Source organism: Alligator mississippiensis, chromosome 9 (genome assembly GCF_030867095.1).
Source record: "Alligator mississippiensis isolate rAllMis1 chromosome 9, rAllMis1, whole genome shotgun sequence".
Taxonomy (NCBI): Eukaryota; Metazoa; Chordata; order Crocodylia; family Alligatoridae; genus Alligator; species Alligator mississippiensis.
The window spans coordinates 49,992,722-50,017,868 of record NC_081832.1 but is presented as its reverse complement, the minus strand read 5'-3'; the positions used below and the strand labels follow the sequence as shown (position 1 = coordinate 50,017,868).

Sequence of the window (25,147 nt, the reverse complement as noted above, 5' to 3'; positions counted from 1 at the left end):
CATGCACTCAGTGTTTTTTATTTCATTTTGCCTGCTGTTGTCACCACTGTGTGTAGCTTGAAAAGAATAATCAATTTAAGGGTGAATGACTTTTGGGAATACAGGACGTTGTTTGATTTTAGTTTTTGGTCCTTATAATAACTGCAAAGCAACTCAGAGATGCTACCTTAAGCTTGTTTATGTAATCACAACTTTATTCCTGTGTATTACATAAGCAAAGATACATTGTCCAATTGTACATGGACTCTGCTGCTGACTTCCCTTTCCCCCCTCTGTTGTTTCACTTTGTACCAGATGGTCAGCTGTTTCCTCTTGGCTCTCTGCTGCTGTTACCGTTATTACTGAAAATCTGTTCCAGCTCACTGTTGTTGCTACTTCCCTCTTCAAACTCTTAAATCAGTTTCCAATCCGTTTCCCTACAAGAGACTAATCATATTTAGCTAGAGGAAAATTATTTTAATTTGCACTGAAATACACCAGGATTAGGAACATTTAATGAAGTTCCTTTTCAGACCTGATCTATATTTGAGCTTTTAATTTTTTCTGAAGAATGTGCCGTCTTTAATTCAGAAGTGAGTATAGTTGGGGTGCAGTCATGGCAAAAAAATAATCCATGTCCATGCCAGCCTGTCTTCAGCAATATGAAATAGGTGTATAGAATCACAACTTGGAACAAAAAGCTCATGTGAACTTAGCTTACTGCTGAACTTGGAGATTTTACAATTGTCAAAGTGATGTTGAGACCTGAAGAAGATAGCTTTGCATTTGAAAGCTTGCCTAAGTCTGTCCCAACTGGGTGGTGGGTCCATTAAAAACATCACCCAAGAAAATCCTTGCTTCTCAGATTTTGAAAAAGCGTCAAACAGAAAGTTTTCCAGTGTATTGGGATCTAAAGTTCATTCAGGAAGTGGGAGAGCCTGGAAGATGAATTCAAGTGTGGGAGAAGGAAGTGACAGTAGTGGAGCACACAGTAGGTTGTGGTGAGGAAAGAAATTGGAGCAGACCAGTAAGCCAGCATGAAGTTATTGTCATCAAATGTTGAAGTGAAATCATCAATATGAAGTAGCAGATGAAAAGAAACCAATGGAGAGATTTGAACTGTGACCAGTTATGGCCCAAGCAGTATCTCATCTGATTTTTGCTGCTGTGATATGAACTGCCTGAAGTGGAAGCCTTGCAGTGAAACTTCAAATAATGATTACTCATTGTGAAAGGTTGCTGGAAAGTAGATAACATAATTTGCAGTGTGTGCCTACATGGGTGTGCATCTCCTAAGGAAATGGACCAAAGGAGATGTTATCCTGAGACTTCAGTGACAGATGTTACTTTTAGGAGTCAGGACAGAATCAGGCCTAGTGAATATACTTAAGTGATGCATCATAGAGCACACTGATTCTTGTTAGATATCTGAGAAAATGTTATGTGCCCAAGAAGAAATGCAAAACTCTAGAACTTTTGGTTCAGAGATGATACCTGTTCTTAGACCAACTAAGAAATTGCAAAAAATATATCTTTTTCTGCAGGCTTTCGGGCACACGTGCCTTCCCTCAGGCTCAGGGAAAATTAAAGATGGTAAAAAGTCCCTCTAGATAGAAAATAAACTTCATTTTTGCACAGAGGAAGCTGAAGGTGGAAGTCTGTTCCCCTGAGTCCAAGAGAATTCCACCACTGATCATGTCACAGAAGTCATAGATTGGGAGGAATGAAGGTGAGTTTGGTGGAAAGTGTGTGGGAATATGAATCAAATAATAGTTTAGACCTTACCGACAATATGCTGAAACATCAAGAGGAATTTTAAGGAGGCTTGTGTCGTGCCTTAATACTTCTGTAACTAGGAGAAAATGGCATAGTAACACTAGCTTCATGAGTCTTCAAAGGGAACAGTTCTGAGAAGGATTTAATTGTATACGTTTTAAGTTTTAAGAGTACTTTTAAATCTTGGAGAGGGTGCTTATACACTCATTTCATTTCCATTGTAAAATCACATGACTGTGTTTTCCTATTAATTAACCTATTTTTAGACAGTTGTCCTGTTATGCTTAACTAAAAGAAGAAAGCACTAGGTATTACATACAATTTAAAGAAAATAGAGGAACAAAAATAAAGCAATCATAGATTTTTTTAAATTAGAAGCTAAAACTGTGCAAATAGAATTTTTAGGCTTCCATTTAATTATCTATGAAAGGCAGAAAGATGAGCCCAGTGAACTATAAAACATCAAACATAAATGAAAAAATAAAATCTCACAACTACTGTATCAGATGACAGGTCTTTTTTACTGTAAAATAATGATTAGTAAGAAACATTCATTGACAAGCCATGACAACAGTATGTGGGATGGATCAGATTCTAAATTTCAAGCGCAGTGTACACAGTTGATGAACACACCAGCTTGTTGCATAACAGCCAATTACAGTGTTTATATTTTTGGTTTAGGCGTTTACACCCAAGCAGAGTACAGTACACATGACAGCATATCTTTGTGGTGAATTGTATTCCTCTGGGAAGAGACAGAACTTTTACAAGAATATGTGATGAACCACTTCAAATTCAGCTTATTCCTTTTTCAGCTCAAACTGCTGCTGTTCAGTGTTTTGCATAATATGGTAAAGAACTATTCTGTTACCATCTGTATCAGTAGGTACAGATGCTATATTTCTGAGGAGACATTGTTTTTCTGAGGCACTGTAAACCTTACTGTTCATGCCAAAAAACCTTCAAACCACTCTCATTTGCAATGGTATCATAAAGTACCCTTCTTAGCTTTCATTTCTAATATTTGTCATTTTGTTCCTGTGCTCATGACCCTAAGAAGGTGAGGTTATTCATCAATTTCATGAATACTCCGTGTCCAGGAGGTTGTTCTCTTTTGTATTATTGTGTTATCACAGAATAGAAATTACTAATGTGTTAGTGATTTCTCACATTCTGGGTAGCATTCATATTGTACAAAAAATGGGGGTTTTGTGTATTTTAATGATAATGATGACCTTATTCACATATCACTTCCAACCTAGAATCTCTAAAACAGCTCTTCAAACCTTGAAAACTATGGATCATACTTGTATTAGTTTTTTTACTGGCTTCATTAAATTAGAGAACTTCTGATTTACACTGTGAAAGTGAGTCAAGAATCAAAACCTATGTATAATGTGATATTTTTACTCTATACTGACATGCTGCTGCCTCTGGGGAAAACTCTATAATACATCTACAAAACGTAAAAAATGGAAACTACTGTTGTTGGAATTTTAGTCTACTGGTTAGGGCTGCGCATACGTAATGAAATAATTGAGCAAAGTAGAAAATACCAGACATGTGTTTTTAACTCTTGGCTTTCCAATGCCTTTGAATGATCAGCTTCCATCAATGGTTGAATTTTATTTTGTTTTCTTGTATTAGTGTGTATGTGGTTTACGCATACTTAGATTTGGGGCATAGATTATACAGTGCTATAATATTGGTAAGTTGACCACTCAGAACAAATACCTTCTTTGTTCACTCCTTTAGTGTTCATGAAAATTACTCCCAGTATAACAAGGTGAATACTTAACTGATACCAGGTTAATAATAACACTATTTCTTTCTCTAGTACATGCATGTGTGTTATTTATTCTTGTGGTTCTCATACATTATTTGAAGTTACTACGGCAACCTGTCACCATCTGGTATTATAAAGTAGCTGGGATTTGGGTTGCTAGGTGCTGAAGTTTGTTGCCTTTCTCATGCAGCCCTAATATTTTCATTGTGCTGCTGTTCCCGTTAGTGTTGCGCGCACAGCTTGATTGCAGTGACTACTAGGGATAGGTCAAGTAGATACCTCCCTTTTTGCCCCTATCAAGTTTTACAAAGCTTTATTTTCTTTTCTGGCTGCATGGGTTATGGCTGCTCATACATTTTATTTACACTTTAGAGATTATCATTTCCTTTTGGTTGAGATTTTTCAGTATTTATACTAATTCCAGGAGACACAATATTAGAAATATTTAAAGTTTGATGGATTTATCATCACTTTTTCAGTGGTCAGCAGTTTCAAGCATTTGCTGGAAGAGTGAGTTTGCTCATCTGTATCTCACTTTTATTTGACATCCTACTTACTCTGTGTTCCTGCTAATGCTAATAAGCACAATATTCTAGCATATACCTCATATTCCCTCATCTAACTCCGAACCCTGCTGTAATTGATTTTTCCAAAAACTGCCAGCCATCTGGGTAATTGACAATGTTTTGTTTATTGGTTATATTCTCAGTTAGGTTTTAAGATATTTCTGTCCAGGTAGGCACATTATTTATTGGACCTTTTAATAATAGGATTTTATTCCAAACAGAATTCTGTTTAATACTCTTTTAAATATTCCCTTATCAATCAAGTGTTTACAGTGATAACACTTATTGTTACGCATGTTGGACCTAGTTTCAATCATGCATCTGTCTGCTGTGATTCATTAGATACATCTTAACAAGCCCATGTACAGTTTAAATGACTTGTCAAGTTGTACTCTCTTTCCTTCCCCTCTTTTGGGGGGGGGGGGCATTTAAATATTCTGATTTCTCCATACTGCATGCCTTTTAAAAAGCAATTTAGTATAATTCATTCTTGGGCAACTAGCATGTTTGCAGAAGATGCCTGACTCTGAATTTCTAATTCCCAGGTTGTAAATATACAACATGAACTTAAAAAATGATTAATGGTTTGCATGTAGTATATTTTTAGGTAGTTAATGCTTCTTACCTCCTGTACTAAAAGTATTTAAAGAGTGTAGGATAATATTCATACATACATATTGAAATTCCAGATTTCGTTGACAGAACTATGTCATCTTTAAGTATATTAAGTTCTAGCTGTGAGAATAATGATGTTGAGAGTATCAGGTCAGTTGTGAAATAAGGGGTTGTATGTGAGAAGTCTGTGTTTATTGCTGGCTTTTGAGGAGGGGAAGGAAAGAAGTTTTAAATTAGAAAGAGAACAAGTAGATAATAGCCAAGATTGTTACATGATGATTAAAGATCAAACCGGAATAAAGTTAATATATTGTCCTGACTCAACGTGACATGGTTGGAGGTAGGATTCTTGACAGCAAATTTGCTCAATTGTCACTTTTCATTTCATATATTAGTCAGTCACACTGCTGTGAAATATGACAGGTTTGCTCCTAGAAACTAGCTAGCAAAATTGTGATGATACTTATTGATGGCAGAACTGTTTTTATTAAACAAAATATGTCATCTGTTAATTTTCACAATTTCCAAACACAGTTACTAAGAATATGTACTCATGCAGAACTGTAATACTAGATACTGCTACACAGATCCAAAGTCGATTTCAACAAACAAACATTCTTAAAGTCATCTAAACCAAATCGCAACATTATATGTCTGTCAGAGACTTGTAAAAAGACATTGTTAATCTCAGCAAATGATAATTTAAAATAAGTGGGTGATCATTCTGTAGTATCTTTTAAAGCATTTTAAAGAGGAAAATACAAGATATGCTTTTTTTTGCGTAATACTCCCTAACTTGTTTTAGCATTTTTTTTCAAAATTAAAATAAAGGTACTAGACAAAAAGTGTCACACTGCATTCATTATAGATAGCTTACTATTCCTGCCAGCTGTAAATTTAAAAGTGCAAAGAGACTTATTTGAGCAATACCTGTGAAAGTAAACTACTATAGGATTGAAAATCAGCATTTCCTTTTAGAAGACCATCAGTAACCAACATTAAAAATCCTTACCTGAAAGCTTTGGGATTACCAGCAGAAAATGTATCTTCTTAGCCTTATGTAGTAGGCAAGGCTCTGACTAGTACTAATATTACTCCAAAAGAATGTTTAATAAGTCCTTAATATTGTAATTTTCTCTGTTTATATGCAAGAAGTACACTGGGTCTGCTCACGTAGGAATAAATAAAAAAAAGCAGTACAAACTGAACAGCAGCTACCATATGAAAGTAAAAGACCTCTAGTGGCCATAACCTGAAGTTAAAAAAGGTTTCCTTTTCTGTAAGTGGTAGACAAAATGGTTGGGTACGGCAAACTGAAGCTGATACTTTTTAATGATATGTGACTTTCTTGAATTCATGACTGTAACAAAGTATAGAATCAGTCAGGAGTAAAACAGAAATCTGATTCCTAAAACCCATGGCAAGTTAAAAATTGACTTCTGGTTGAAAAGATCAGGGAGTCACTTGGATTGCTGATAAATCAGTTTTAGTAAAAGTTTTAAGTAAATCCATTGGAGAGAAGTTATTTTTCATCCAAGCCTTTGCTTTGTATATTTTTCCCTTAGCAAAATTGACATAGTATTTTGAGCTGCTTCATTATAGAAAGGATTATCACAACTTTAGAAAGATAAAAAGTATTACTAAGAGGAGATACTGTATTCCTTAAAGGAAAGCTCCAGTCATTTAGCTCATCATTATAAGCTTTGACAGATAAGCATTTTTCACTATCAGTAAACTGAAAAGGAAGACAAGACTATAAACTGCTTTCATTTCTGTGTTAAGATCCAGAGGAATATGGTGTTTCTTTCTGGAAAAAAATATGCAGAATTTTAAAAGGATGAAAGCAATAGGATTTTTAAGAAATGTGGTAAGTTCTATAATAGTTACTTGAAAAAGCCTAAAGAATTTAAAGGAGTATAGTATCCTTATTTTGCATTTTCTCTTTCCTGTACAATTATGTAACAATGGTAAAGTAATTAAGATGATTGAAAATAATTTCATAGCATTTTTTATTATCTTTGAATCTGTAATGGCAAAATCCTGTGAAATATCACACTCACTTTAGGAATCTTAAACTAGTACTAAGATAGGTCCTGAATAAAGTTAAATTATTTTGTTTACATCATCTATTGTATGGATGTTGATTTCCTTATTGTTAATTTCTTTCTGTTTTAGAGTCATTTTGTGGCATGTATGACAGCAATCTTAAGCCAAATGGACAACCAGCATTACTCCTTTTACATTGAAACCTTTCAGACAAGTTCAGAACTGGTGGTGAGTACAAAGCAACTCAACAAATAGCTATCAACATATTTCATAGATTTCTAGAGTCAGAAGGAACCTGGTAGATCATCGGGTCCAACCCCCTGCTCCAGGCAGGAAAGAGCACTGGGGTTATGTAACCCCAGCCAGATACTTGTATAATCTCCTCTTGAATACCTCCAGGGTAGGGGAAAGCACCACCAACCTTGGAAGCCCATTCCATATTTTGGCAACCCTCACCATAAAGAATTTCTTCTTTATGTCCAATCTAAATCTGTTCTCCTTCAGTTTGTGGCCGTTATTCCTGGTAACCCCGAGGGATGCCCTGGTAAACAGAGTGTCCCCTATTCCCTGCTGCCCCCTCCCCTGCCATGAATTTGTAGACAGCCACAAGATCGCCTCTCAGTCTTCTCTTGCAGAGGCTGAAGAGATTCAGATCCTGCAGGCTGTCAACCATACGAGTAGCCCTCCTCTGAACCCTCTCAAGGTTATCCACAACCCTCTTGAAATGCAGCACCCAAAACTGGACACAGTACTCCATCTGCGGCCTGACCAATGCCACATAGAGGGGAATCATCACTTCCCTAGACCTACTCGTGATACTCCTGCTATACTAAAGATAGAACTATGGGAAACAGAGTGCAGTTAGCCTTGCTTATCACCTCGTCACACTGGCAACTTATGTTCATTTTTGCGTCAACCAGGACTCTGAGATCTCTTTCCACTGCTGTGGTGCTCAGAATGGTACCCCCCCAGTCTATAGGTGTGTTGGAGGTTCTTTCTCCCCACGTGCAACACCTTTATCCTTGTTGAATTGCATCCTATTCTGATCTGCCTACTTACCCAGTCTGTCCAAATCTGCCTGAATTCACTCCCTGCCCTCCAGTGTGTTTACTATGCCCCATAGTTTAGTGTCATCTGCGAATTTGGACAAGGTGCTTTCAACACCTTCGTCCATATCACTGATGAAGATATTAAACAGCAGTGGTCCAAGGACAGAGCCCTGAGGGACACCACTGCCCACATCCCTCCAGGGAGAAACCAACCCATCCACCACCACTCTCTGGGTGCATCTGATAAGCCAGTTTTTCACCCACCTTATTGTGAAAAAATCCACCTCGCTGTTACTCAGTTTGCTCATAAGAATTGGGTGCACCACTGTGTCAAAAGCCTTTTTAAATCCAGGTAAATAATATCTACTTCCTCCCCTGCATCTAAGCAATTTGTGACCTGATCATAAAAAGAGACCAGGTTAGCTAGGCAGCATCTGCCTGCTATAAACCCATGCTGGTTGCCGCTTACCATTGTGTTACCTGCTGGCCCCCTGCAAATGTGATCCTTTATGATTTTTTCTAAGGTCTTGCCGAGAATAGAGGTGAGGCTAACTGGCTTATAATTACCCGGGTCCTCCTTCCTCCCCTTCTTGAAGATAGGAACCACGCTGGCCCTTTTCCAGTCCTGTGGGACCTGTCCCAAGTGCCATGAGCACTCAAGCAGCTGCGCCAGTGGTTCTGCTGTCACTGGCCAATTCCTTTAGTACCCTTGGGTGAAGATCATCGGGGCCTGCTGACTTAAATAGGTCCAACCCTTCCAAGTGCCCCTTCACTAGGTCAGTGCTAACTGTTGGTGGATTGGTATTATGCTCACTCTAGACTAAAGACTCATTGGGAGGTACGTTTGTATCCATGTCCAGGAAAACAGAAGCAAAGAAATTATTTAAGAGCTCCGCTTTTTCCATCCTGGCAGTTATGAGTTGCCCTAGTCCATTCTGTAGTGGCTCTACGTTACCCTGCGCCTTCTTCCTGCTCCCTATGTACTTAAAGAAGGACTTCTTGTTATTCTTAATCTTTGTTGCCAACTCGAGTTCTGTATCTGCTTTGGCCTTTCTCACTGCTTTCCTGCAAGCGCAAGCTGCCTCCTGCTTCCACAACCTGTAGGCCTCTTTTTCCCTCTGAAGACTCTCCTGGATTTCTTTCCTCAGCCAAGAAGGTTGTTTGGCTCTTTTGCCTCCCTTTGCATGTACTGGGATGGTGTCCTTCTGTGCCTGTAGGATCAGTCCCTTGAGGAACTCCCACACTTCTTGGACCCCCATCTCACAGATGCGATTACTCCTCAGTCCCACCCTAACCAGTCTCTTGAGCTTGTTAAAGTTGGCCTTCTGGAAGTCTAGCACTACTGCCCTACTATTTGTTTTTCCTACCTTACACCGGATAGTGAATCCTATCAACTGGTGGTCACTATCCCCTAGGTTACCTTGTACCTGTAGCTCCGCTAACAAAGTCCTCCCCTGAGGCCAGCACCAAGTCAAGTAAGGCATCTCCCCTAGTGGGACTGCATACCTCCTGTGTTAGGTGCAGGTCCTGCATGCAGTTTAAGAACCTACGTGAATGGGGAAACCTGGCCGACTGCTCCTCCCAGCAGATGTCTGGGTAATTTAGGTCACCAATGACAACTAGGTCTTTTGAACATGCTGCCTTTGAGAGCTGTTTTGAGAATTCTAGGTCCAACTCTTTCCCCTGGTGTGGGGGTCTGTAGTAGACCCCCACTACCAAGTCCCTTTCCCCCCCCACCCCCTTGAAATCTGACCCATAGGACTTGGATTTGCCCATCCTCTGTTCCCATCTTTATTACAGAGGATGTATAATGTTCCCTAACATATAGAGCAATGCCCACCACCTTTTTCCTCAATCTACCCTGCCTGTATAGCCTGCAGCCTTCAATGCCCACTGCCCAGTCATGGGCAGGGTCCCATCAGGTTTCTGTTAGACCAACCAGGTTGAAGTCGTTGTCTGCAAGCAAGAGTGCAAGTTCCTCCTGCTTGTTTCCCATACTTCTATCATTAGTATAGACACCGATGCCCCTGATAGGTCCCCTTAGTAGTCCCGTATTCTGATTCTTAGTGGACCCCTTAGTACTTATCTGGTCATTTCCAGTGTGCGGTTTGTGGCTTGTCCTACCGGAGCTTACATTCTTCTGTTATGTTTTGGAATATCCAGTCTGCTGGATTCCAGTATTCATATTGGTTTAAGAACACAGAAGAACATTTGACTTTACCAGGCATTTAAAATTATTTTTAAACATGAAGTAGGATACACTGATAGTCATTTGTGTATGAGTATTACTGTTCTTTTCCCCCTGCCTATTAAGTGAGTGTGTTTGATGATGGAGAGTAAGATAAAAGGGTTGATGTTATATTTCACATGTTGAAAACACCTTGTTGAATGAATGCTATCAGCCCATGTCTCCCCTCCATCTCCATTAAGAAATCAGTTACTAGCACAGATTATCCTATACAGAAAGGCAACAGCTGCCACATACTCATGGTACATCTGGTTTGGACTCTGTATAGGTTACAGTTGTTAGGGAATACTCCAGTGTATACTAGCTAACCCCATTTTCTAAATGATTGCAAAATCTTCTGAACACATGTCTTTCCTTACTTGCCTTCCTCCTGAAACACACATGGGCCAAGTGTGGTTAGTGGCTCAAAACAGTAACATATCACTGACTGAAAGCCCATCCAAAGTGGGAAAATTCTCAGTTTGCCCACAGCTAGCTAGTTTCCCATCCCTTGTACTGCCAGATGGCAAAATCATAGAATATCCAACAGCAGCTAGTCCTTACAACTGAAGTAGATTATCTTGTACCATGGAATCATTTCTAGCTCCCAAACTTTGGGTACTCACTCCAATCTTATATTAGAAATCTTATTGAAGTTTCTGCAGTGATCCTCAATTTACCTGAGGAATTTAATTTAAACAAAAATGTAAAAAATGATATCTGTGGTTTTGCTTTTTAAGTGCAATGATTTGTTGATGGTTATTTTTTCTCGGTTATTTAAAAGTCATATTTATCAATGGAAAAAAGTTGTTTCCGTATTAAAGATTTGTTTCAATATTAAGCTGAGACCTTGTTTATTTGGTTACCCTTAACCATTTTGATGATTAACACAGAACACAGTCTGTTGCTGAGTCTTGCTTGTAAGCTATTTGTGGGTGTTAATAGCAGCTTGTGTAGCTTGCCTCACAATTTTTTAGCTGCCTGTTTCAGATGATGAAAAACCCTAGTGATGGATTTGCATGTATGCAGGTGCAAAATGAGAGATTAATTATATCAATGTTAATTTTCCAAATTTTCCAAATTTTCCTCAATATTGTTGGTAAATCTCCTTCAGAGGAGAACTATGATGCAGTTTTTGGCCTGAGTCATTTTATATACATTTATTAAATTAAGATCAATATAGAATGTAAACAATAGCATTCATTTTCAAGATGCTTTCTCTCAATTTTTGAAAACATGTATTTGGAAACAGAAACTTTTTTCCATAAAACTTTTTTTCCAGAATTTTACTCCAGAAGGCTTTTTAATATTGTATTTACTCCAATACAAGATAACCCTGAATATAAGACACCCTCCCAATAATTAGATTATATATATCGTTTTATAGATTTGTTATAATTTTCTAGGTATAGAATCTAATTGTTGGAGGTTTGCCTTGAATTTGTCCCCCTCCCGCAGCTATATCAGAGAAAATAAATCTGGGCAGTCAGATAGTCCCCTTGCCCTTCCCCCTCCAACTTCTTCCCCTGTAACCCCTTTCTCTGCCCCTTATTACTGTCAAACTCTGTTCTCCCTAACCGCATGTAAGTGAGACGTAAATGTGAAAATAGTGACCTTGAAATAAATTTGTGTATAAGCGAATTACTACAGGTACCCATAGGTTTAATTTAGCCAGAATTGGTATTTTTATTTATTTGGAAACTGCTATAAGTTTTAGCATGTGGACTTCGTGAACACCCTTTTAAGCAGAACTTTTGTACCTACTTATAAATACTACAATTTTTTTTTTTTAAGAAAAAATGTTCATGTTCCAAGTCAAATCAGCCAAATCAATTCCAAATCTATGAGTCATTCAAGAATCACGTGTGGCCCTACTACTGGCAAAAATCCTCCACCCCCACCTGGGGTTTCAGAATCTTCCAAATCATTTGGCAGGCATCCTATGTGCATGCCCAAGACTGGAGGCTGGGGGTTCAGATGCCTCCGAGTTTTGCTTGCCTTCAGCTATATGGCCGCAGGAGCAAGCTAGAGAGGAGTCTACCATTTCCATAAAGTGGGTGTAAAGCAAAGATCTTCCCATTGGAAGTGAAAGTGGGAGGTTAACTTTACATTACCTCCAAGGGTACTACCCCATGCCAGAAAAGCAGTTATCCCCAGCAGCTAGGAAAACTGCCTTAGTGGTCACGGTATTTCCCTCAACACACCATAAGGCTAGGCTATACAGTACAAACTTCTTATTTAAAAAAAAATATTTTGTATCTGAGGCCAAATTAGCCAAAACTAATTCCAAATCCAATAGTCCAGAACCATATGTGGTCCTACTACCAGCAAACATCCTCCACTGACACCCACGGCTTCAGATGTTTCCCAGTTGTTTGGCAGGCATCCTACTTGCAGGCCCAAGCCTGGAGACTGGGGGTTTGGAAGCCCCCAAGTTTTGTTTGCCATTAGCCATAAGACCCTCAGAGCAAGCAAGGGAGAAGACTCCCATTTCCATAAACTGGTCTTAAAGCCACTATACCTGGGCAGGTACTGAACCATGCCAAAAGAGCAGTTCTCCCATGGTACAGCTCAGGAAAACTGCCTTCATGGACATGGTATTTCCATGGCACAGTATTTCCCCTGCCAGTTCATAGTACAAACTATGCATGATATTAACCCAAAGCCAGAAGGCTTATGATTTACCATATAGTTCATTAAGCTGGGCCCCAATGGTCAACACAATTTCAAGCATGGTGACCCCACAGCTCAGCACTTCTCAGCATGTGTGTAGTCCATATAACCCCACAAAGGATCTCTATCCTAATTAGCCCCACACTTATGACTGTACCTGGGTGTTCTTATCATGAGTCCTGGGATCCTCCAAAAATTTATATGCAGATAAGGCACTGGGCAGCCTGGTCTAGCTCCACCTCATGATGAGTAGGATCACACTAATCGTATGTGAAAGGCTGAGAGAGGGGGTGACAGAGATATTTTGAAATGCCTGGGCCCCCATGTGTTTGGTCATGCTTATCAGATATTTAAGGCTGGTGATGAAACAGGAATCATTGAAAATGGGAAAGATAGGGTCAGCTCAGCTGTGGGAGTAAAGAGGAAGTAAAAATGTATGCAGTGTAGTGGCTCACCATGACCTGAAAAAAAGTTGACACTAAGAGAGACTGTGTGCAATGGGCACTAGCATCTTATTCATAGGGCCTGCACTAACCTATCCTTGTGTTATGTTGTCATCAGGGCAAAACCATGACCACTAAAGTGGTTTTCCTAGTTGCTGGGGCTAACCACTTTTCTGGCAAGGGTTAATACCCACGGAGGTAAAGTATAGTTAACCTCCCATTTTCATTTCTAGTGAGAAGAACTTGGCTTTACACCCACTTTATGGAAATGGGAAATTTTTCCCTAGCTGTGACCATATGGCTGAAGGCAAGTGAAACTCAGGGGCATGCGAACCCCAAGCCTGGGTGTGCACATAGGATGCCTGCCAAATGATTTGGAAGCATTTGAAGCCCTAGGTGGGGGTGGAAGATGGTTGCCAGTAGTAGGGCCACATATGGTTCTTGAATGACTCATGGATTTGGAATTGATTTGGCTGAATTGACTTAAAACATGAAAAACTTTCCTTAAAAAATGTTTAAATGTTCCCATCAGCATCTTGCTCTTTTTGCTAAGATTTAAGCATTTTTGGCACCAAGGGGAAGGTATCAGGGTTACCCCTGGCCCTTTTGGTGCTTTCCTGGTATTGCAGTACCTCTAGGCTTGGTTTCAGTTCCCTGTGGAGGGAACATCTACCTGTGTTTTTTTTAACCAGCAAAAAAAAAAAAAAAAAGTTCCTATCCTTATGTTTGCCCAGTATGGACTGTGTATTTTATAGTTATACTTAATGTTGGCTGCATTTAATCAGCTTCATAGTTGGTTTCCATTACTGAGTACATGATGCTTTTGGTAGCAGTTTAATGATAGACAATGTATTCAGTGTATTAAATGAGGTTTTCTTGCATGAAAATATAAGATAAAGGGCTTTTCCCTGCATGCTGATTGGGGAAGAAACCTCATTGTATATTTGATTACATATGGTATAATGTGGGAGAAAATCTCATCTTGTATTTCAGTAAATGTGGTATAGTTTTTACAATTACTTGTTTATTCACCCATTTACCTATAGCTTATCTTTATTAGACAGCTTAGTGTGCAATAATTTCTAGCCTACAACTGCTGTTTTACAGGACTTTCTAATCTTGCTGCGCTCAATGTCATTGGGAACTTTGCCATTGATGTAATTGTGAGTAGGATGGTGCCCTCACATAGTGCTTTACACACAGCAGAGTGTCAGTTTTGGCATATGAAGTCTACAGGATATAAAATCACAGATGTCTTGTATTTTGTTGTTCTAGGACTTTTTGATGGAAACATTTATAATGTTTAAAGATCTCATAGGAAAGAATGTTTACCCTTCAGACTGGATGGCAATGAGCATGGTGCAGAACAGGTAAATGTGGTCCAAAAGTCAACAGTTACCTTTATAGAAACAATTTAAATAATTCCAATCTCTTCAAAAGCTCTTTTGTGATAGTGAACTGAGCACTTTATTTCATGTCTTAACACAAAAATGTTTTCTGTTTCTCTATAAGATAAATGTATCATTTCATTTTAGTCTATAGCAAGAGGCTTGATATCACCTGAAAAAAACTGGCATGCATAGAAAATTTATAGAAACTAGCTATAGTGTCTGCATTAGTAATCCACTTTGAGAACAACAGTGCAATAAGAAATGAGTTTCTAGTAGATAGGGATCAACATAGTAAAGAACTCTAGGATTTCCATGCCCGTCCCCCCCCCCCCCCCCCCCGGGGCCCCCTAAGACCATCTCACCCAAGTGCATGAAAAGAAATTGTCTATGTATGATCTGTGTAGTTTCTTATACACCCCTTGTGATGGATTATGGGTTTTATTGTGATATTTCAATGTGAACTATGCTTAGGTTGTTGTCATGTCATGTCGTGTCATGTTATGTTGCCTTTGCATAGAGACTGAAGAGTTAAGTGCTAGGGCTGGGTATGTGCAGGAAAGACAAGATAGACCTTTAGCATCACTGATCTTGAATGGCTTTGTCCCAAGCAAGTCCCCACTGTGGGGCACTCTGTGACACTCTTTCTTTATATCCCTTCCATTAGTGTCCCCATCCTATGTGGTTTATTTTATCTATCCTCTGCTTTGGAGGAGAATAGTGTATACCAGTCCTTGAGAAAGTTGTCTCTGAGAAATGCAAGCAAGATTTACCTTATGGTAGAAAGTTTTGTTGTGCCAGAAGTGTGGAATTGTTAATCACAGTCTCTGTCCTAGAGCTCTTGGTTGTATTTATGATTTGCTAGACCCAGGCTACCGAGCACCGAAACTCCGAACTTCATTTGATATTCTGTGAGAAGATAGTGTAGAACAGAGGACAGATCTGATATGTTCATAGTTGCTCAGAAAGTGTTTCCTAAAATTAGATGGCTTTATGTCCAGGTATGCTGCAGCTGCAATATAGGTTGGTAACAAATGAAGGTTTATATAACTAAAGAAAAGATAAAGCTACTTAGCTGGAGTATAAAATAGTGTTTGATGTGTGCAAGGGGTTAGCATTATCTAGGAGCACTTCTAAACTACAGATTCAATCAGTGATATTGTGTGAGTAGCTTTAAACAAAGGAAAACTGTTGTGGCTGCAAACTCCTGAAACGGTTTCTGCTCCTATAAGCACAAATCACATTTTGTTCATGTTGAGTTCCAAACCTCCAATGGTTTCTAGCTATAAGCTGATCTCACAAGTTCATCCTGTTGGCATAGAAGGGTCATATGTGGTAACAGATTGGTAGAGATCTGTGTCATGTATATAATAATGGAACTTATGTTCATGTCATCATACAACTTAACCTAAATAGCTATGTGCAACTGTTGAATAGGATTAGAAAGAGAACAGATCCTTGTGCACCAATGCAAGTGAGAGAGACTTGATATTGATACTGAGTACTGTAGTTGGTTAGATCTAATGTATCAAGAGTAGAGTTCTTCAGCAGTGGTTGAAATATTACTTATTTGAAGGAGGAAGGGAGTGCTTCTTTCCTTAATAAAACACAACCCATTGCCTTTAGAAGCTGGCACTAGCTGGTCACACTACTGGCTGCCCATATATTTGCTCATTGGCATTCTAATTACAGCTTTGTAGCGTTGCTGCAGCATCATGTCTGTTAAGCCCCCATGCATTTTAAAATGGCTGTGGAGCACTTTAACTAAACCTCATTTAATGAGGTGTAGATAAAGCATACTACAGCCATTTTAAAATGCATGGAGCTTAATACATGTGACAGTGAAGCATTTTAATTAGAGCGGCTGCCCAGGAACTGCTCTAATTAAAATGCTCCAACTCCCCTTCCCCCCTCCCCCCCATCTCCAAGCACTTGTATAGGCAGCCACTGTCCTTCAGTAACTATGATGGGCTAATGATTAGGACTGGATCTTTTGTTGAAAATTGAGAGAATAGCAGTTATGCCAAGAGGCTTAACTAGTCATGTAAGTGAAATGCAGTGTTGCTCTAATGCAACATTAATTAACCCCCTGGTCACTTGTCCGTGTAAGTAGGAACTTAGGGTGTGTTTACACGTGGTCCAAAGGTGGGGGCAGTGCTTTAATTAGAGCAGCTCCAAGAGCCACTCTAATTAAAGCATCCACAGTGTCTCAAGTATCAGTGTCCCCACATTTCAAAATGGTGGCAGGAGTACTTTAACTAAAGGTCATTGAGCAAGCTGTAGTTTAAGCACCCCTGCTGACATTTTGAAGTGTGGGAAAGATGATACATGAGGTGCAGAAGCTGCTGGAGGTGCACTAGTTAGCACACTCCCGCAGATTCGATTAATCAAGTCAGCTCAGACATGCTGTAATTATGGCATGTCAGAGCAGCCTTCCCACACATCTACAGACACACTTATTGTTTGGTCCCTTGGGAAGGTTTTTTTGGAGGAGTTGGTAACACCTGTAAAAAGAAAAAAACAAACATAGATATGACCAACTTTCCACTTTACATGACCCACTTTTCCCTTTAGGATATTTGCAAGGATTTGTCCTGCCCCCACCATTCTACCAATCAATGGAGGCGAATATAAAGTCTATAGAGGTGCAATATTTGAAATATCTATGCAGTTCTACTTTCTAGAGCTAGCTTGTACCTAGAAGCCTTGACTTAATGTCTTCACAGAGCAGTGGAAACTAACTAAATAATTATTTGTTGGCATTATGATATTGTAGCTATCTATTTATGGGATTCCATAATTAATATTTTAAATTGCAAACTTTATAATGTGAGTTTCAAAAGGCTGCATAGCATAGTAGCTACAGGATATATACACCACAAGAATGGTACATCACATGTGGTATAAATTAATCTTACAAAATACAAGCCTAGTATCTGTTTTATCTTTGGAAAAGTGTTTTATTTAAAATGCCATTAAAAGAGATAAGTTCCTCCTGCCAATTGCTGGAATAATTGTCATGTCTCAGTTGAATAACCATTAGGATGACAGCTGGTGGTGATACCTGAATTTTTATAAATGCCATTGCTAATAGATATGTTTCTTTAAAATTTCCTTGCTCAAGACCTGGAGGATATTGGTTCCTTAAATGTACAATCAATTTATTGGTGGCTTGGAACAACTGTAATAGTGTTCCTTTATGCTTCATGGTGTGTAAGGCCTTTGACATATTTTCTGGGATGAGCATATAGGCAGTCTATAAGCTGACTTTATGATAATTTTAATTTGGTTTTTTGGGGGGTGAGGGAAAGGGAGAAGGAAAATGCAATATTTCCATAGGATGCCTTCATTCTTGTGCTCCTTGCATTAGATATAGAATAATGGACTGATCATGCATCTATTTCTCATTCAAATAGGCACTTACTGTGAATAGAATTGCTGTAAAAAAATAAATCAGTTGTGTTAGGAAAGTGCACATTTGTAACATTAAATGCATGACATGCCTCATTACTTTCAGATTAATTTACCTCATGGAAAAAAAAATCTTTTTTTGGAACAAATCATAACTTACCTTGGTTTTTTACTGGAATATTTCATATACTTGGATTAGGAAATAGCACTCTAATAAATGTTTGTGTGAATAACATTTATTTAAACATGCAGCCTGGGCCCTCAGACCTTCAAAATTATTATAATTTACATACCCAAATTATAATTGTTACAGTAGTATTGATTTCACAGTTATGCATCTGCAAATGGCCTATATTATGACTGTTGCTGAAACTAGAGGTATAACAGTGCATCAAGAAACACCATGCACCAAAGTTAATACAACTGTTTAAAGTGTAACAGGCAGCTCAGGAAAGCCTACCTAAGTAGAAAACTTGACTATGAAGTACAAAAAAATCTGAATTTTTTCTCGGTTATTCTAGATGTCATACACAGACATGTTGCCAGTCCTATATAGTGAAGAAGAGCATGCTTACAAATGTAATAGTGTTAGAAAAAGGCATTTACAGGAGCTCAAATTAGGTGAGAAGGGGAATGATGTATGAAAGACAGATGGTGTTTGTCTTACAGTGGAGGAGTAGTCTACCTAATCTCATCTTGGTTTTCTCAGGATAGACAGTAGATTGTCTTGTCTCATGTTATCCACCAACTTCTCCATCTAGTAATGGGTGAATGGATGTTCTCCTTCTGTTGCCTGGCAGTGGTATGTTTGATTATAATAAGGGTTACTATAGCATGTGTCCTAAACTAGGATGGGATTCAATCAGCTTTTGGGTAGTCCTGGAACAAAGAACAGAAAATGATGATGATGAAACACTGAAGGCACCATCAACCATATGACAGCTTGTTCCAACATATATTAGAAGATCTTTTAACATAATCATTCACTACCTTACAGTTGAGAGAAAAACTGTTATTATCTTCCATATTTGGTGCAGTCTTTGATGTTTCCATTATATAACTGGACTGAAGTCTAGCAAAATGTAGAGATCTTCTCTTTGAGTGATTCAGGTAGAACACTTAGGCACACCTTAATTGAATCTAAGCTCTATTGCAAATCAAACTGATATTGGGAGGTAACTAGGCACTGCTTAAATACTGCAAAATCATATTTTCCAATAGGTTACTGCTGGAGCACTTGCACAGGACACTTCCTAGGCTTTTCCTGAGGGAATGTGAATCAACAGGCTCCTATACACATGCAGGGAGCCAGCTCTGACGCTCTGGAAATCCAATGTATTGGAGCAGATTCGATTAATCAAGTCTGCTTCAGCATGGAAATAAATGTGCTCCAGCAGACTCTGGCATCACATGTATTAGCATCCCCGTGGCAAAAAATGGGGCTGGGGTGCATTGAACTAAAGCTTGTTCTATGAGCTTTAGTTCAAAGCACCCAACCACCATTTTTCAGTGCAGGGATTCTAACACACATGGCACTCAAGCGCTGTTAATTAAAAGTGCTCTCTAATTAAAGCACCTGCCCCTGACGCCTCCCAGAGCATGTCTAAAAATGCCAACATCTCCATTTCCCAGGGGAGAGCTTTAAACACCAGGCTGCAGAATAGGCTGAGTAAGGGAAACTATCCCTTCTGTTGAAGCTGAACCACTGGATTGCTAAAAGCATAAGTCATGGAGTGAGACCAAAAACAAGCAAAAGGTTTGTTTATGTCATTTTTGTAATCAATGATAGTTTCTGGTGATGGTAGTGAGATGCGAGAGAGATCTTGACCTTGCTTCTCTTTCTCTTTCATGTGTGAACATGGAAGGAACGTGCGAAACAGCAGCATTTCATTTCAACTTCTGTTTCACCATTTCAAAGGGACAGTGTTTCATTTCAAAGCACTGTTCTGTTTCATTTCATCAAAACTGTTTTGCCCATAGGCTATAATAGGGAATCATGAAAATGTCTATAACTTTGTCATTTCTTGCCTGACTTGGGTGAAAATTGCAGGAATGATAGCCCCTTTTAAGAGCATGAAGCCTGCCAAGTTTCAAGGAGTTAGGTGCAGGAGTTTCTGGAAGACTGAACCTTAAGGTGCTGACAAGCAAAACCCATGTCACTTGCCAGCAGTGGCAGCTTCCTGTCATCCTGCACGCAGATCTGGGGGCCTGCACCCCCAAGAGAGCTGTGGGGTTGTGATGGACTCCTCTCAGAGGTGTGGGCCCCTGGATCTGCACTCAGGATGACAGGAGGCTGCTGCTGTCACCTGGGCCCGGTGCTGGGTGCACCCTGCACCTGGCGCTGGGAAGACTGGTGCTACCACTGGCCCCAGACAGCAGTGGCAGACTCCTGTCATCTCACATGCAGATCTGGGGGCCCGCAACTCCAGGAGGAGTCTGGCAGTGCTGGGAGGGCAGGTTGAGCTCCATGGGGCTGGCAGAGCTGGTTGGAGCACAGCCCTAGCTCTCCTCTGCCTCCCGCCACTGGGCTGCACTCTGAGCAGCTCTGCCAGCCCCATGGAGCTGAGCCTGGCAACAGGAGGCAGGGGAGAGCCACTAGCCAGGGCTGCACTCTGAGCAGCTCCATCACTGGCTCTCCCTCTACCTCCCACCACTGGGCTGAACTCCATGGGGCTGGCAGAGCCGCTCAGAGCGCAGCCCTGGTAAGCACAGCCCAGTGGCTGGAGGCTCCGCAACCCCACAGAACTGAGCCTGGCAGTGGAGAGCCAGTGGTGGAGCCTCTCAGAGTGCAGCCCCAGCTCTGAGCACAGCCCTGGCCAGTGGCTCTCCCCTGTCTTCCACCACAAGGCTCAGCTCTGTGGTGCTGCGGAGCCTACGGCCATCAGGCTGTACTCACCAGGGCTGTGCTCAGAGCCAGGGCTGCACTCTAAGCAGCTTGGCCAGTGTCATGGAGCTCAGCCCAGTGGTGGGAGATGGCAGGAGAACCAGTGGCAGAGCCTGTCAGAGCACAGCCCTGGTGAGCACAGCCTGGTGGTGGGAGGCTTTGCAGCTCCACAGAGCTGCCTGGCAGCAGGAGGTGTGGGAGAGCCACTGGCCAGGGCTGCGTCAGAGCCAAGGCTGCATTCAGAATGGTTTCACCACTGGCTTTCCCCTGCCTCCTGCCACCAGGCTGATCTCCGTGGGGCTGGCGGAGCTGCTTGTAGTGTATCCCTGGTTCTCCCCTGCCTCCCACCAGCAGGTTGCTTTGAAACTCTCGAAACATTTTGAGTGCCCTCATTTCATTTCGAAGCTGTTTCAAAGCCCTTTGTTTTGTTTCGATTTCGTTATTTTGAGCTTGAAATGTCTCAAAACAGTTTGAAACGAAATACTCATGAAAATTTCATACAGCCCTAGAACATGGACATACACACATGGTTTAATGTTTACATAAACATTAAATCTGCTAAACCACCTAAACCTGCTCTTCTGACATGACTGGTAGAACAAATTTCTTGGTTAGGAAGGTTCTAACTCAGGGGCGGGCAGTTATTTTGGTTGGAGGGCCGCTTACTAAGTTTTGGCAAGGCATCGAGGGCCACATGACAGGCAGCCCAGGACAGATAAATATTAATTTTCTAAATTTTTTAGGGGCCCCATGGTCCAGATAGAATGGCCTGGCGGGCTGCATCTGGCCCCCGGGCTGCATTTTGCCCACCCCTGTTCTAACTGATCATTTCAGGGTTGATTTCAAGTAATATGCCAGGTACAACTCCTTCTACCTAGGTATTTTGCTTTCTGAGGCAGGTTTTATTCCATAAGAAAAAAAATATCTAATTTCGTTTAAAGTTTGTTGGTATCCTCATGCTCCTCCTACAGCAATTGCTTTTTATGTACAGGAGATTAATCGAAATAATGTAGTTTTAATATGTTGCTAGTTTAACGATCCCTTGCTTGTTTTCAGGCATGTCAAATTTTTCACATCTAAACTGCTCCACACAGCTAGAAAGCCATGTCAGCTTGCATTCTTAATAAAAACAGCATTTTAAAAAAATCTATAGAGAAATGACAATTATGTCGATCCTTGCTCAGAGCACAGTCCTTTAGAGATCACCCAATATTTACTTTGCATCAATTGTTGACATTAGAAATTCACTTGTGATATTACACATTTTCTCCCTAATGCCCCCTAATGACTCATAATTCTGCTGACCAATTTGATCTAGAAAGGCTTAGTACACATTGTTACACTTCCATGAACTGGTAGCATGAAATTTTTTTTTTTTTAAAGGGTCAGGTTAAAAATCAGTTTTCATTTACTAATGCTACTAATAATGTTTTAAATTATTTAAATTCACTTGGTGCTATTTAGACTCCTTGTGTATGTTATCACTCCCTGTGCTTGGCTAATGAAAATTAGTTAAAGTCAGTTTCACTTGCAGATGCTTAGTGCTACAAGGTTTGGGGTATCCACAACTAAAACTGTTAATTTATGTTAAATTTTAGAACTATTTAATCTGTTCTTACAGTTTAAGAAAACATTGGTCAATTTCATTTCTTGGTCTATCTTTTAAAAATACAAATTATCCCAAGTTAAAGAGAGAGCAAAGGAAAATCTTTGAGAGAGCTTTCTTTCTCTTTCTTTTTAATTTTTAATAAAATAAATCTCTTAGCTCAGTGACGGCTTAGATGCAGAACCTCACTACATCGTGCAGTACATTATTTACATACCTCTTTTTTAACCTGCAAGGGGATGTTTTACCCATGTCCCTTTTCTGAATTTACAAAAAAGACAAGTATATCTGTAGGAAAAATGTATTGAATAGTCTAGCCCAGTAGTTCTCAACCTTTTTTATATTAGAACCCATTTGCCAAGACTAATGGCTTGTCCTGACTCACACCCCCCTGGCTCTGCTGGTGCCTAGCCCACAGTCCCCTGTGCCCCCCTCCTGGCCTTGCTGGTTCCCCTTATCCCCCAGCCACAACCCCTTAGCCCTGCTGGTGCCCCTAAGCTCCAAGCTACATTCCCCTGCTCCCAGGGCGATGCTGGTGCCCCTCACTCCCAATCCACAGTTCCCCACCTCCCCCTTTCCCCCACACCAGCTCTGCTGGAAGGGGCTCCCATCTGCCTTCGTACTGCTTGGGCCAGAGCATGAGCAGTGAATGTGGGCCCCTGCATGTATGGGCTCTGGCCCCATACTGACAGTCCAGGCACACAGCTCCCCAATGTGAAGGACCACCCCTGTCTCCTTCCCCCACTGAAGGGCCAGGCACCTGCTTCCCCTGCCCTGCCGCAGCCCCGTGCTCTGCCAACATGTCCAGCACTGGCAGCATACGTATGTGAGCAAACATACTACACACCACACACACGTGTGTGCACCACCCCTCCCCTAGTCCTTCAGAAAGTCCCCTGGACCCCCATCCCCTGCTCCCCATACTTATCTGCATCCAGTGGCTTGGGATGCTCCCATGACCCAATCTCACTCTATGCTGGCCATGTGCATTTGAACATGTGTACCTGCTGTCTCCAGTCATCCCAAGTAGCCACTTGCAGGCTGGAATGCTTTCATCCTGCAAGGGGAAACCCATGCTTTCATGATTTTTCCTGGTGACCTGCTTGGGACCCTTTCAAATATTCTTGCGACCCACTTTTGAGTTGCGACCCCCTGGTTGAGAAATGCTGGTCTAGCCAATAGCAGAATGCTTTTTTGTTCTCTCTGCTCTTTTTCATCCAACAGGGAAAGTGTTAGCTGCCTGTGAACTAATATTTGTGGTGCTCTAACTTGTATTTCACCATATGAACCTAAAATCAGAGTGTGTATAGTTGGGGGAAAGATAGAAGCAGTTATACAAAGTAGATCCTGCCTCTGGCTAAAAGCTGTTCCTGTTGTGTGGGCCCCTTTGACTGGTTTCCCACTGTCATCCTAGATAGAGATACAAAGATCAAGAGAATGCAGTATATTTTCATGAGGTAGTAGCAAATATATATTTTCATACATGAAAGCTTTGAATTAATTAGACAAAGAGGAGAGAATGGAAGAGGAGCTGCAAGAAGAGTGTTTTAACAATAGGAAAGTGTTTTAATTTAAGTAATTAAACATGGGAAAGCCAGAAGAATAGTTTGAAGAATGGAAGTGTACATTACACATTTAGTCATGTAGATGGGTCTGGGAATTGGAAAGAAAAAAACCCCAAAACCCAAATTTTAATAAAAATGTAAACAATTTTAATCTTGTTTTTTTATATTTTTACGTCTTATTTTTTTCATACAGAAAGAAATATTGATGGATAATCCTTAAAAGTATTGACCTTAATTTGACACATATTTAGCTAATTATAACAATGTACTATATCTATGCATGTTTATTTAAATTATATAATTTTTTACATTTTTATTCTGTTAAAATTGTGAATGATGCATTTTTATTAATATTTTTGTGGATTTGGGTGGGATTTGGAATCCAACTGAAAATGTACCAAAATAGCATTTAAAATTGTTTTTTATTATTTAGGTAAAACTACTTTAAATGTGCTGGTTGAACAAGGGAAAAAGTATGTAACGATTGGAATTTAAAGTTTGGGCATACTCTGTAGTAAGGGAATTAGACTAATCATTTTTGGTTATCAAGATTATGGAATTATTAGATCTCATCCTCTCATACTTCAGTTTTATTCATAGATTGAGGAAGACAACAAGTTTTCTTGCTTTTTCAATCTTTTTGTGTACTGGGAATGAACTGAAATTGAACTGAGCTACTGAAACAAACTGAAATGAAGGACATGTTCTCTCAGCACCAGTAAAGACAGTTGTTATCAAAAGCTATTCTCAGCACGTGGACAAACCCCAGTTCTCAGGGGTTAGTCAGTGATTTCCACCAGTCCAGTGCTTTGCTTTCTTGTATGTTCATGGCAGAAGATGGGCAGGATTGAGGAGGCTGACAGGGCTCATAGCAGGGGTAGTGTTCTCCATGCTGCCCCTATTGTGAACCGCACAGCTGATATGGGTTGGGGGGCTCACAGCAGGAGTAGCGCCAAGAATGCTGCCCCCAGTGTGATCTTCCTTGGATATAGGGCTGACAGTAGGGGTTGTGGAGATAATCCTGTCACTTCTGCGAGGCTCATGCAGCACGAGGCTCACAATAGGGAGAACACTACTGTCCCAGGGGAATTGAAGCAGAGGCCCTGGAGCACCCTCCTATGGCAGGACCAGAG

At 40.3% G+C, this 25,147-nt stretch overlaps 2 protein-coding genes across 2 annotated transcripts in view; one reads left to right on the top strand and one right to left on the bottom strand.

Annotated features, from left to right (window-relative positions):
- The window catches only part of INSYN2B (inhibitory synaptic factor family member 2B), a 140,240-nt gene extending 134,294 nt beyond the window's left edge, over positions 1 to 5,946 (bottom strand). Inside the window, exon 1 of the mRNA XM_019487134.2 lies at positions 5,735 to 5,946. The gene's annotated coding sequence lies outside the window, so the exon portion shown is untranslated. The remainder of the gene's footprint in view (positions 1 to 5,734) is intronic.
- Positions 1 to 25,147, top strand: part of DOCK2 (dedicator of cytokinesis 2) — a 520,353-nt gene that overhangs the window by 327,954 nt on the left and 167,252 nt on the right. The window contains exons 28-29 of the mRNA XM_019487133.2: positions 6,898 to 6,996; positions 14,436 to 14,530. Coding sequence (XP_019342678.1) covers positions 6,898 to 6,996; positions 14,436 to 14,530 — 194 coding nt within the window. The remainder of the gene's footprint in view (positions 1 to 6,897; positions 6,997 to 14,435; positions 14,531 to 25,147) is intronic.